The sequence below is a fragment of the Rhipicephalus sanguineus genome, chromosome 2 (assembly GCF_013339695.2).
Source record: "Rhipicephalus sanguineus isolate Rsan-2018 chromosome 2, BIME_Rsan_1.4, whole genome shotgun sequence".
Taxonomy (NCBI): Eukaryota; Metazoa; Arthropoda; class Arachnida; order Ixodida; family Ixodidae; genus Rhipicephalus; species Rhipicephalus sanguineus.
The window spans coordinates 197,352,531-197,364,958 of NC_051177.1; the positions used below are offsets into that span (position 1 = coordinate 197,352,531).

The 12,428-nt window shown below is 49.1% G+C and overlaps 1 protein-coding gene across 1 annotated transcript in view; it reads left to right on the forward strand.

Moving 5' to 3' along the window:
- Nucleotides 1-3,914: 3,914 nt before the first annotated feature.
- LOC119382146 (transient receptor potential cation channel subfamily M member-like 2) overlaps nt 3,915-12,428 on the forward strand; it is a 117,560-nt gene continuing 109,046 nt past the window's right edge. Inside the window, exon 1 of the mRNA XM_037649877.2 lies at nt 3,915-4,361. Within this exon, the coding sequence (XP_037505805.1) occupies nt 4,272-4,361 (90 nt within the window). The 5' untranslated portion in view covers nt 3,915-4,271. The remainder of the gene's footprint in view (nt 4,362-12,428) is intronic.

Genomic DNA, 12,428 nt, shown 5'->3' on the forward strand with positions numbered 1-12,428 from the left:
AGGGGGGGTTGGGGGGGTTCAACCCCCCCCCCCCCGAAATTTTTCAGTTTTGCTTGGGTATATAGGCACGCACTCATACAAACGCACGCACGAACATACATAAAGTATGGTTGAACCCCCCCCCCCCCCCCGAAAAAAATTTCTGGCTACGCCCCTGCCCAGCAGAGCTACTTTCCGGCCGGCGTGTTCGCACCACAGTTCCGATTTCTCCACACATGCTCAAGCCGACGCTCGCAGACAGTCAACGACTTCAAAAGACCGAGCAAGGAATCAAGCAGCGCCAGGAAAGGCACTACAATCGTCGCCGCGGGGTCCGTCGTTTACCGGTCCTGAATTCAGGGCAGCAAGTGTGGATAAAAGACCTCAAACGCAGAGGTACCGTCCTAAGACAGGCTGACTCGCCACGCTCATACTGGATCCAATGCGAAACGGGCACTGTCCGCCGCAACAGAAGACACCTCATCAAAGACAGCGCAGGTGTGGCGTTGGACAATCACCCGGCATCACTGGACATGCCATCGCGTCTGTCTGCTCAGGCTCCAGGCATGAAGCAACCGGGAACGACGCAGTCAACACCAATGGTCAACACCATGGTCAACACCGACCGCGCAATCACCCTACGTCACCGCGCATGGGAGAACTGTGCGCCCTCCTGCACGGTTCCGTAACTGAAGGGGGAGATGTAGTGTCGGAAGTCATCACGGCTTCGGCGTGCTTACAAGCGCCATCTCTGATGCTCGACAGAAACAGCGAACGGCCTCAAAGATGCCCTACGGTTGCTATGCATCGGGCGGTATGTGGAGCAGAGGCGTAGCCAGAAATTTTTTTCGGGGGGGGGGGGGGTTCAACCATACGTTATGTATGTTCGTGTGTGCGTTTGTATGTGTGCGTGTATATATACACAAGCAAAACTGAGAAACTTGGGGGGTTTGAACCCCCCCCCCCTTGGCTACGCCCCTGATGTGGAGAGAGCGACGCTTATGGCTCAGGTCTCAGGTGGCACGGTTCAAGTATCCAAGAGGCGCGTGATCACCCGGGGGGATTGGACGCTCGACTCGCATCGCGGTACGACGCATATAGGGCGTCGCCCAGTCATGTAGCGTTAGAGCTTATAATAAACCAATTTTATAATTCAACTCTACAGCGCATCACTATAGAACAGCGAACGCTTGGTTTCAGCGCAAGGTTCTGTCTCTGCAGTTTGGACATCCGTGTCGTGTCTGTGACTCAGTCTGTTCAGCTGAAATTCCTCGTTCAGCTACTTACAAAAAATATCTTGGTGTTTATCTTGCCTGGTGCACTCACGTCGAGAAGATATGCGCGAAAGCTAACAGAACGCTGGGATTCTTGCGTCGGCATCTATATCATTCACCATGTACCATTCGACAACAGGCCTATCAAACGTTTGTACGCCCACAACTGGAATATGCTTCATTGATCTGGTCTCCTCATCAACAATACATAATAGATAAACTCGAATCCACCCAAAATCGCGCAGCCCGCTTCATAACTTCCAAGTACAATCGTGGATCTAGCATTACCCAAATTAAACACGATATTGCCCTTACCAGCTTGGATTCTCGCCGCTCTGTCATCCTTATTTGCCTCTTTCGTAAGAAGTACTACTACTCATGGACTAGTCGTCTCTGGCTTGGAATCCCTTCACGTACATCTAGTCTACTTGATAATCATCTCAGTTTCAAACGCATTTTCGGCCGCACACAGTCATTCAATGTCGTGCATTACTGTGCCCCATCACACTATGGAATAACCTTCCAGATGATATTGTTTCTCTAAAAGATCCTGCCAAATTTCGTGAGAAATTGCAAGTTTATACGTTTTCTTGACTTTGTAAACGATGCTTTTTTTTTTTTCCCTCTCGTTTTGTATTTTACTGCATTTGCTTATAGTGTTTGTTTTTTCGCTTCAATGTACAAATTTCTTTGTTGCTTCTTCGATGTTGTTCCTTGTATGCTTTATTTATTGCCATTTTTTCTTTACCCCCCCCCCCCCCCATTCCCGTTCAATGCTCCTCTGGGGTCTGTAGGGTAATATATATATATATATATATATATATATATATATATATATATATATATATATATATATATATAAAGAAATCAAGGCGTAACAAACAATCAAGTACTGCTGTGTGAAGACACGTTTCACTTTCGTGTTATACCAATTCCTATGACGGAGGGATCAGCCACGTTTTTTTCACAGTTTCGCGGGAAACCCACTTTTAGAGACCGGGTTGGCGAGTCAATTCTTTATTTCTTAATATGGTAGAAATTCAGGGCAAGATGGAATCTCGAAGCGATGAAAATGATCACTGGAACAAGGGTTGTCGCTGGAGCCAACGTTTCGACAAGCCGATCGACTTGTCTGCTTGTCCAAACGTTCTCGAAACGCTGTCGAAACGCTCGTCGAAACTTGGACTCCACGACACCCTGGGTTCCAAGGATTTTTAATTTCTTTATTTGAATTAAGAAACCCTTCGTGATAGCTCCTTTTATCCCACTATCACATGACCCCTGCAGTGGGCTGATCCATTCAAGCGGAACCATACAGTCGACCGATCACGTGACTGACTGGGTGCGGCGCCCGCGTGCGAGATGCACGTTCTGCTCCCGCTGAAATCGTTCCACGTCTGCGATCGAAATCCGGCTGCCAGAACAAGCGCTCCCCAAGCTGTTCCAACAGACTGCCCTGGCCAGAATCGGGACATGTCAACTGCCGCTGCTACCAAGCGGAGGAGGAAGCTGAAGGTCACGCTGTCCTTCGGCCCGAGAAGCCGTAGCACCAGTGCCAGTGGCTTGCCCTGCTACGTAAAGGCAAGTCTTGCGGGACTGCTCACTCTTCTTAAGATGCCGCCAACAGCTGTAGGAGACGAGCATCGGTGCGACCTTCCCCGAAACACGACAGAGGAGATTCAGGCAACTTCAGCGACAACGATCGGTGACAATTACGAAGCTGAATCATCGACGCGAAGCTGCGAGACTGGGCGAGATAGACTGCGAAGCACCTCCGCAGTTGTCGACCATCAAAGCAGTTTCGCAGGAAGTGATCGAGTCATCGGTGAGGTCCTCACCGAGTCGTATGACGTGGAGATCGTCAGGCGACTGTGATGAGTACGGCAGCAAACGACTCGACCTCAGCCGGGCGACCTGCTGAACGTACTGAACCCTTCGCAGGCTCCCCTTTCCCCCAAGTGTATGGAACCATGAGGGAAGGTATGGAGCAGCGCCCGGGAATTAGACTAGTCCACGAGGACTTGTACTCATGTGACTTCTGCCGACATCTGGACGGCGCAGATGTATGCATCTTAGCAGCATCAACTCATCCTGTATACAAGAGCGAAGAGACGCACTTTACATCTTATTTTACTTATACACTCGTGCGATAAATAAAAAGAGTTTATTTGCAGTTTCGCGTGTATGTCTTCTTCCTTGAAAGTATTCCCGAAACGGGAGATAAGGCAATACAGCGACGAGTGCATTTCTTCGGAGAGGGTGTCCTCTCGCGCAGAGCAGAAATTAAAGTAAGCGACTCATTTCACGCCCGCCTCTGTTTCTACTTACGGCGTCCATTGCGGCTTCCATTTACGGCGTCGCGTCGCGGGTGTCTGCGACTGCGTCCGCTCATTTAGACGAACTTTGGATAAAACGAGAGAGATTTTCGCGGTTGTGTATGTACATACGTACTTGAAGCTGGTTTCGAACTGCCGCGCTGCCGCTCGTGTACGGTGGGTGCTGCCATCTTCGGCGTTCAAAATGCGCCACATAGTAAAATAATGTCGCCTTCGAGATGGGCGCCGCGCAGCTATTTCGGTCCTTCGCGCGGTTCGGTCGGCTGTCGACAGCCGGCTGTGCCTGTCTGCTTGAAACCCTCGGCGCCGTCAGAACCCACGAAAGTGAGAGGGCAAGGGTAGTAGCGCGTCCTTGGGGTAGGCCCCGCTTTCACCACCGGCAGAATGGGTGTGTACGCGGTGTAGGCGAAAAGCTGCCCCGCCAGCCAGCACCGCCGCATGCTTCACGGAGTTTCTAGTACACGCGGAGCAGCTGGAAACAGCGGCGGCCTCTGGCGATCCTCGCTGCACCCGTTGACAACCGTGCGCTCCCTCGGGTACGCGCGCGCGCGCGGTGACGGTCGCTGGCGTGTGTTTTGCCGCGTGTGTTTGTTGCTGTGTCTGATGCAACTTCGGTGTGTGTCTTTCTGCGTGTTTGTGCGTGTGTGTGCCAAATCGGTGGTGACACGATGAAGCTGCTACAATGAAGAGGAACGAGAGCGGAGTTTCCCGCTTCGGATCTTTCTTCCGCCGGCGGACGCTGCGGCGGATTCGAGACAGCACCGACAACGACGTGAGTTCGCTGCACTGCGCGCCTTTGCTCTGTCGCGATGTGCGTGCGCGCGTGTGGTTTGGATCAGAACGGCGACTGGCGCTGATTCAATGTATACGCGTATCGCGGCGGCTCGCGCTTTATTTGAGGCAACCCCCCGCTGCAGCTCTCTGCGTGGGCCCGAGCCGGCTCTGTTTTAATTACTGGCACCGTGCCCGGCGCGTTCGGCCGTCTCAGTCGATGCGAGACGTGTGTTGTGACGGCTAGGTCCGTTCGGCTGTGCATCCCAGTCGTGTTGCGTAATAGAATGACATCGATGTGGTAGCGAGCCGTGAACGGGCCTTGAAGAAACCCAGAATGAAACTTCGTGGACACAAATTAGCTTCCGTGTAAATGAATGCTAAACAGCCGGCTATCGCCTAACAAGTCGTGGCTTTACCGGGTTCACGTGTGCAACTCGTAATACAAGCGTGATGTTAGCAGCACGATCTTGTTTTACTGCTTAATTTCGAGCGTGCGCAAACTACTCTTTGATATGCGTGCGTCACGTCTGCATCAGCCTCCCCCACCCCCTTGCTGAATGGGCGCGCACACTACAATCCTTCAGTTTCATATTCCGGTCTTTCGGGTTGTTCGTTTTACGAGGGCGTTCAGCGCATATCGACGAAACAGAGGCATCCCGCTTCAGTGATGATTGAAGACAATGGTGACGGAAACGTACGCGATTCGGAGAAGGCTGTGCAAACCGCCCTCTAGAGCACTGGCGAGTACCCTGTTAATCCTTCATTTTTTGCTCGTCTAGTTTGGGGGGATTGAATGCGGCAGTGGTGGGCATTTTCCGCTGGAAGCCACTCGAAAATTCACGTTGGACGAAAGCCTATGTTTAGTTCATGTGCGATCAGCAAAGAGAGACAAAACATACTGTGAAGGATATTTGAATTTCGTGTTTATGTAATTGGGCTAGATACTGGACAAAAGTGCGGGAATGTTAACTTCCAATGGCGGGATGCCGGCGCACAACCGATACAGCACACTCTATGTCGCATGCTTTTTAAACTCGCGCACGTCAACAACTACGCAATTGACTACGTTCCTTCACTCTAGGGGACATGCTAAAGTTGTCTGACACCATTGTATGGAAATCTGTATATGCGCGCAAAAAAAAAAAAAAAAGAATGCTTGACGCAGGTGTCTGCTACATGTGTTTCCCCGCGTATTATTTATTATTTTCAAACAAGTATAAAAACATCACAGCTAATGAGCAAATAAGCAACGGCCTGATTTCCTTCATAAGCACGACAATAGTTATTGTGGGGTAAATAGAAGAAAAACATAAATGAACATACCCCGACCCGTACCACAAGTATAACGGGTTTCATAAGCACGACAGTAAGAACGCACTTGTTTGACATTTTTACATGTATTGCTGCAAAATATGCAACACAAATGTTTGGACGTATATAATAAATCTGTCGCCCATTTCACTGGAGCTTTTGAGCTTAGTTAGAGAATACGAGGGAGATCAGAATTACGATATTGAGCCGAACGAATAATAATGAAAACAGACGCGCAATGTCATAATAATTACACGTGTTGTAGATTATACGTCATCATCGCCAGCTTATCCTATGTCCATGTCTGGAAGAAAACCTCCATTCCCAGTTAATGTACACAATTGTACTTGCAGTAAGTAAAAAAAAAGAAAGCGTGATTCCCAATTTTCTTTTTTCTAGAAATCAGAACCTTTAGAGAGGTAAACGATTTCCCCAATTCTCAGGTATTTGTTTCTGTGCGGTAGCTTTTTTTATTCAGGGCGAAGACGTACCGTGGCGCCAGCATGCAGAATGATTGCTTGTCTCGTTTTATTGCTTTTTCCCTTCAAAGCTATTTATGAAATGATTGCAGTGCTATCATCGCAGACAGCGCAGGACACGCTAAACTGACGCAGTGCGTCAAGTTGGAAAAGATGCATGGCTGTGTTTTTACGCGCTACTCATCGTGCCAAACAACTGTTCCGAAAAGTCACCAATGCGGAAGCCATGGAGGCTTAGTCCGCTGGTTTTGGGAAAGTTACGAAACCATTTTGTGATAAACTGGCTCTACAGTGTGCTTGCACTCGTGAAACACACTCATGCTGTGAGACTGGCATGTAGCGTTACAACACTGCATTTGCAAACACGTCGCGCTTGACACGAGAACGAAATGGCATTCGCCAATGCGTATTCTCATTTAGGACATATGCTGTCCACAGGGCGCGACACCAGTGATTTGGACACAAGCGGGGCAGGCTATATTGGACATGCCTAGCATTAGGGGGTATGCACTGAGCCTTGATCCGCGAGGCGGCAACACCATCGCCGCGCCATCTTGGAGGTCCGTTCATACACGCCGTCCGTGCTGTCCGTGCGTCGGCGTGCAGGAGGTGTTTAGATCTCGGACATAGCGCGTGCAGCAAGTGTAGCGCGAGACAGACGGTACGATTTTCAATGCGATGCGACGGCCGACGCGGCAGTCGGAATGGTGGCTGTCCGATGCTATGAAAGGTCACCATTCTGGTTTCCCCACCGCCGCGTCGGACGTCGCATCGCATGGAAAATCGTACCGTCTGTCTCGGCCTATTGCGCGTGCGACGAGTGCGCGGACCGTCAAAATGGCGACCGCGCCGCTAGCGCTCCTCGCGGATGACGTCAAGTGCATACCCCGGAAGCAAACAGACCGCGCGTCCGAGAGTTTATTATTATTTTTTTCTCTCACTGGGATTCTATTTGCTACTTCGTAGCCACGCAGCACTGTCTGTTTTCGCCAGCGTGACTGCAAGCGTACGTTTGTCTGCGGCACGATTTTAATGTTTAACCGTTTCTTGTCGTTACGTGCATGTTTGCACATTTGAAAGCAGCATACATGCTGCGAGATGTAGCTTACTGCTCTCTAACTGGAGTGCAAATGCAAGCTGTATCGTGATTGCGCTTAGCACGCGCAAGCGAAACGCGCGCGATCGTCCAAACTCATCTGCTACTTGTGCGTACACAAAGTCGTCTTCTCGGAAGTGCTTGCTGCTAATACGCTCGCGGAAGCTTGGTTCTTTGCCGCTTCTAAGCGTTATCAGGCGTGCGTCGCAATATTTCCTATCCTCGCGGTAAAAATGAAAGCTTACGCGGTGTTCCCTCGCATTGCGACACATAGCAATGCGGAGTATACCATGCCGCCGAAAGCTTTGCGCACACTTTGTAAGGTTTTGTAGTTTCCAGATGTCAGCGCACGTGAACTAGGTGCAAAACGAGCCCAATTCAAGAGGACATCACAAAGAAAGTCACGCGTTCTAGCCGTTCGCTTGCCTTAAGAACAGCAAGGTGGGATCACGTGCTCGTCACAATGATTGCAGCCTCAGTGTTTAGCGTTGAGCCTAGCGGCCATATATGCATTTGTACAACTAAATTTGGTTCTCTTTCGCCATATGCGTTGCAAAAATTTGGAAAATTGAATGTTCCGCTTTGCAAGTTAGAGTGGCAAAAGTATCCCACTGCAGTGATCTTTCGCTGCAAGTTGCTATTGGTGACCATATTTATAAAGGCAAGGAAATTCTGTTGGTCGCAATCCCATATTTGCGATGTGCAACCTGGTGGGTGTAGGCAAAATTCCCTTAAGAGAAGCAAATGAGAGTTTAAACTATATAAACACTCGGGATAAGATGTAAACTGCAGGCGTCGCTTGACGTTTTACGTGCCAACTAGACCTCTGGCGGCCAGGACATCGCGCACGGGCTTGTCACGTGATGAGCTTGCATGCGTAGTGATAGGGAGCAGAATGTCAACTTTGCCGCTGCCACGGCTGTGCCTTCTGCCGCCGCCTGACCATCGTAGATTTCGACGGGAAATTTAAAAGTGAAACTTTTTACATTGATTTTCTCATCTGTTAATGAACCTATGGTGGTGAAATTAACAACACTAGAGTTTTCAGAGTATAAGTTATCAGTCTAAACATATTTGTTGATTCACTTTAGTGTCCCTTCATATATTCGCGTTGTAGACACCGCGGAAACTCGTGCCTCTGGTCGACGGCCTACTTTATTCCGCAGACGTGTTCTAGCAACCGCTCGCTTTTAATCAGGTTGGCACCATGAAAATACCCTTCGATACACCGGTGAGGAGAAACACGCTCTCCAGGCCGACTTCGACTCCTTTCTCTTCAACCTTCTCATATTTCTTGAAAGCGTACTGAGCGATACGTGATGCATATTAGTCAGACGGTGCATGTGCGGCGACGTCAAGATGACGGCGCGGGAGGCGTGTGCATGAACGTGTCGGCGATGAAGGTAGCCTCCTTCATCAAGGGCGACGATGTGGGCTGCCGAAATTTGATTTATCAAGGCCTTAATATGGCTCGTCAGCGGAAGAATGAGGAGGCACGAACACGAGTGGTATACCAAATGTCTCGTGACGTTAGATATAAATATAGTGGTGCCACGTGAATGGGGAGTGTAAATTAATGTGAATCAGCGTACATTAAAGTCAATCTAGAGTGATTACTAACGCATAGCGTTAGCTTAAGGATCCCGGTGACCTTTTTCCCCGCTGATATCGCTGACTGCTCAGGGTAATATCGCTGTATATGGCACAGGTTCACTATAAACTTCAGTTTCAGTAGCGCCGCTTGGCAGAGCTCGGCTTCGCTGCTGCACGCGTTTTCGTACGGCTATGCGGGCCGTAGCGGATGTTTCAGGGCCGTAGCGGATGTTTCCGTGCCCTTACCAATCCTCTGTGCTTGTCACATTGCTGTTAATTTTCTCTGCCGTTGGTTCACAGATGGCGTAACCTACTGCACCTTCTGCGCCACTGACCGCGCATGCTAATTGCAAAGAGCGAAATGCGAGCCGTAAGCCTTCGCTCCAGTAGCTGACCATCTCTACTGAGTTACTGCCGGATTCGTTCGTTCACCACAGACAATTAAGCGAACGGGCGCCCGTCCTGGCGTCAGCGTGGAGTGAGGTGCGTTCTACGCCTTTACTATAAGTTATAATTGTGTCTTTGAAGCCAAAATTATTGGTCCCTGGTCCAAGCCGTCATCTACCCGAACTCCTCTAAAAGGTTAGATTTTTTTTTTTTAGAACATCGGGATTGAATGAAAAACTATGTAGCACGCGGACAGATTTCTCCTGATCTTTCCCCGTCTACCGCTCCTATACAGCGCAGAGTATGGTAAACCGGACAATTAACCTGGCAAACTTTTCTGGTCGGCCCTGATTTCTTGTTTGTTTTGAAATTCGGTGAATTAGTTGCCGCTATTTTATGGAGCCATCTACCCGTTCTCACTGGGTTGTTAATAAAAAGAAATTAAGGAAATCTTGCATTAGTTGAGTTCCGAAGTTTTCGTCGAGTTGCCCGCGAATGTCTGGCACACAAAGGTACCATGAATACGATGTAGTCCAGGAGATATCAGGCGCAAATGCCAGTGTCAAGCAAAGTCTTGTAACTTTTTTTTTTTTTTTGCTCTCTATCGCGTTGTGGAGAAATCAGCTTGCCGACTTTAATCAAGGAAACCAACTGCGACGGGAACGAGAACGGATGGCTTCCTCATACGTGAGAGCACAACCATCTTTGACACCTTTCTCAGCCCTTCAGAGCTGCATGCTACGTTCATACTCCGTGCAGCGCTCACAAAAGAGACGAAAGAAGTGCGCACGATGTCGTGTGCACTTCTTTCGTCCTTCGTCATTTTTGTGAGCACTGCGCAGCCTTAAGTATTATCATCCATACTAACTAGCTCAGTTTTCTATTCTAAATGAATGCTGCATCTCTAAGTGGTTTCAAATCAGCGCGGCGTTTTTAATACGCGTGTTTGTCTACGGGAGGTTAAGTGTAATCAAAGTTGCGTCGAGCTTCGCGAGCGGTTGCTTTCACGATAGCTTCCCTGCCCGAGCAGCAGAAGTGAACGGCGGATCCGCACTTCCTGCCCCAGCAGGAAGCTCGCGACGACGGGAAGCGCGCCATAGCAGGCAGTAATGTGTGTGTGCGCGCCGCCAAGGTCGTCAGGTCCACTTGGTGCCGACACTCGAGGGTCGTTGGGATCGGCACGCGACCGACTCGAGCTCTCAGGTTCGCACAATGGGCCTGGCGAATGACCTATATCCCCGACGCATCCGCAGCATTTGCGATGACTTGAAAACGCCGGCACTGCAGAACGTTGCTTATTACTTATCATTAAGCATCGTGGAAGCTGACGCTAATGATAGGTGATGGGGAATGTCTTCTCCTCGCAAATGCTTGCACAAATCACCGCGGATTTCGAATTAAGCGTGTGCCGTCTTCGAGCCGTTCTTGCACTTACGATGACGAGGATGTCTGCTTGCTGCATCCACTGTCCCGTGCATACACATTACACAACGACAGCGCCTCGAACGAAGCCTTCGTTTACTTTGTCTTCGTGGAACTCCTTTGTTGCCAGAATATTGAGCCCACGTCCATTAAAAGTCGAGCATCGAAAGTCAGTGAAATCGCTTCAGTGATTCTTTGAACATGCTGGCTGACTGACTTTCACTCCTCGACTGCAGTACGTGTGTGTGCGTGTGTTGTGTGTGTGTGTGTGTGTGTCATTGTTTTGTCGAAACTTGTGTACCCCAGACATTGCGGACTCCTTTACGAAACGCTTCCTACATATGCTTCTTTGATTCTGTTTTGCTTAAAAATTTTCCCCTATGTTCTTCCATAATATTATGTCGGGAAATAAGGGAAGCCGTCGCCGGCAAACGGCAACTCCTCCATTTATCCAAGAAACATCATTATCGAGTTCGTCACTGATGCTTTGGAGTGTATTAATTCACGCCACATATTTTTCTTTCTTTCCTTTTATATTTGGGCAATGCCAACCACACATTGTTACGCCGGATTTTTTTCGTGACGTGTTCACGCCCATATAACTGTCTACCGGAAAGGAGCGGACGCGGGAACGACCGTACTTCAAACGGCATAGAGCATCGGACGCGTAGTTCGTAGGTTGTATAGGTTCGGTTTCTACCGGCGGAAAAGTTGCTTTTCATTCCTTTCCATTTGTGTCCCAATTACTACGCTATAGTTAAAAACTACAAATAATGTCCGCTATACCTTTGTTGGCTTCATTCTGGATTGGCTTCATTCGGTTATTGAGTCTAACAAAGAAACGAGCCCTCATTTGGTTCCCCTTCTTTCTTTCTACCAGAAAGGAAGAGTGGTCACAGAAGTGGCCTGTCGAATGTTCTCCCGAGTGGTGTAGAACAGGGAAATATATATAGATATGACTTATTCGGAAATTTCGTGGAAAATGTTGCGTGTTACAACAGAATAAACACGGAAAGAAGAGGACACAACCGATGGACATCAGTGAACTTGCCCAAACTGCCGCTCTGCTTAATTTACTGACGGCGTTTAAAGAGAGCTCCTTTTAATTAATTACACGTTGTGGGTATCCTATATGGGTCGTCCTTTGCTGCGGCTTCGAAGGCGCCTATTGTGCCTGGCGTGTCGTGAAAGTTATCCATTGACGCGAGCTCGAGGCCCGCGTTTGCCACGTACACGTTTTCGTGCAGGAAGATGTGCGCATGCGCAGCCACCGATGCCTTCGTGGGAGCGCCGCGTACGCCCACTCTTGTTTCATAATTGCCGAGGCGAGATTGTTCGCCTACGTCAGTGTCGCAGAAAGCGTGCACCGATGGCGCCAGCTTAACTGTGCCCCACAAGTGCAGCTCGAGGATCTGTACATTCGAGTGAGAAGAAAAACAAGAAGGTGGCTCTCGCCTTCTCATCGCCTTAGCGGAAATGCATGAGAGACCGCGTGACCTTTAATAACAATCATGATGAACCCAAAAGAGAACAGCGGGAGTGGTGGCGCTGGCTAACACTCCCAGAATTAGTTCTAGCTCACGTAAGTATCCATGAAAATTGTCCGGAAGACGGCGCCTCGTGCGATAACAATAGCTGAGGTGCCGTGGATTAGTCTCCTACTTGTGGCCGGTAGTTTTTTTTTTTTTTATTTTCGAAAGTCTGCCCTTAGACATAATAATTATTGATTCAGATAATTATCGTCCACTTCAATTTTCCTTTATATATAATTTGCTCA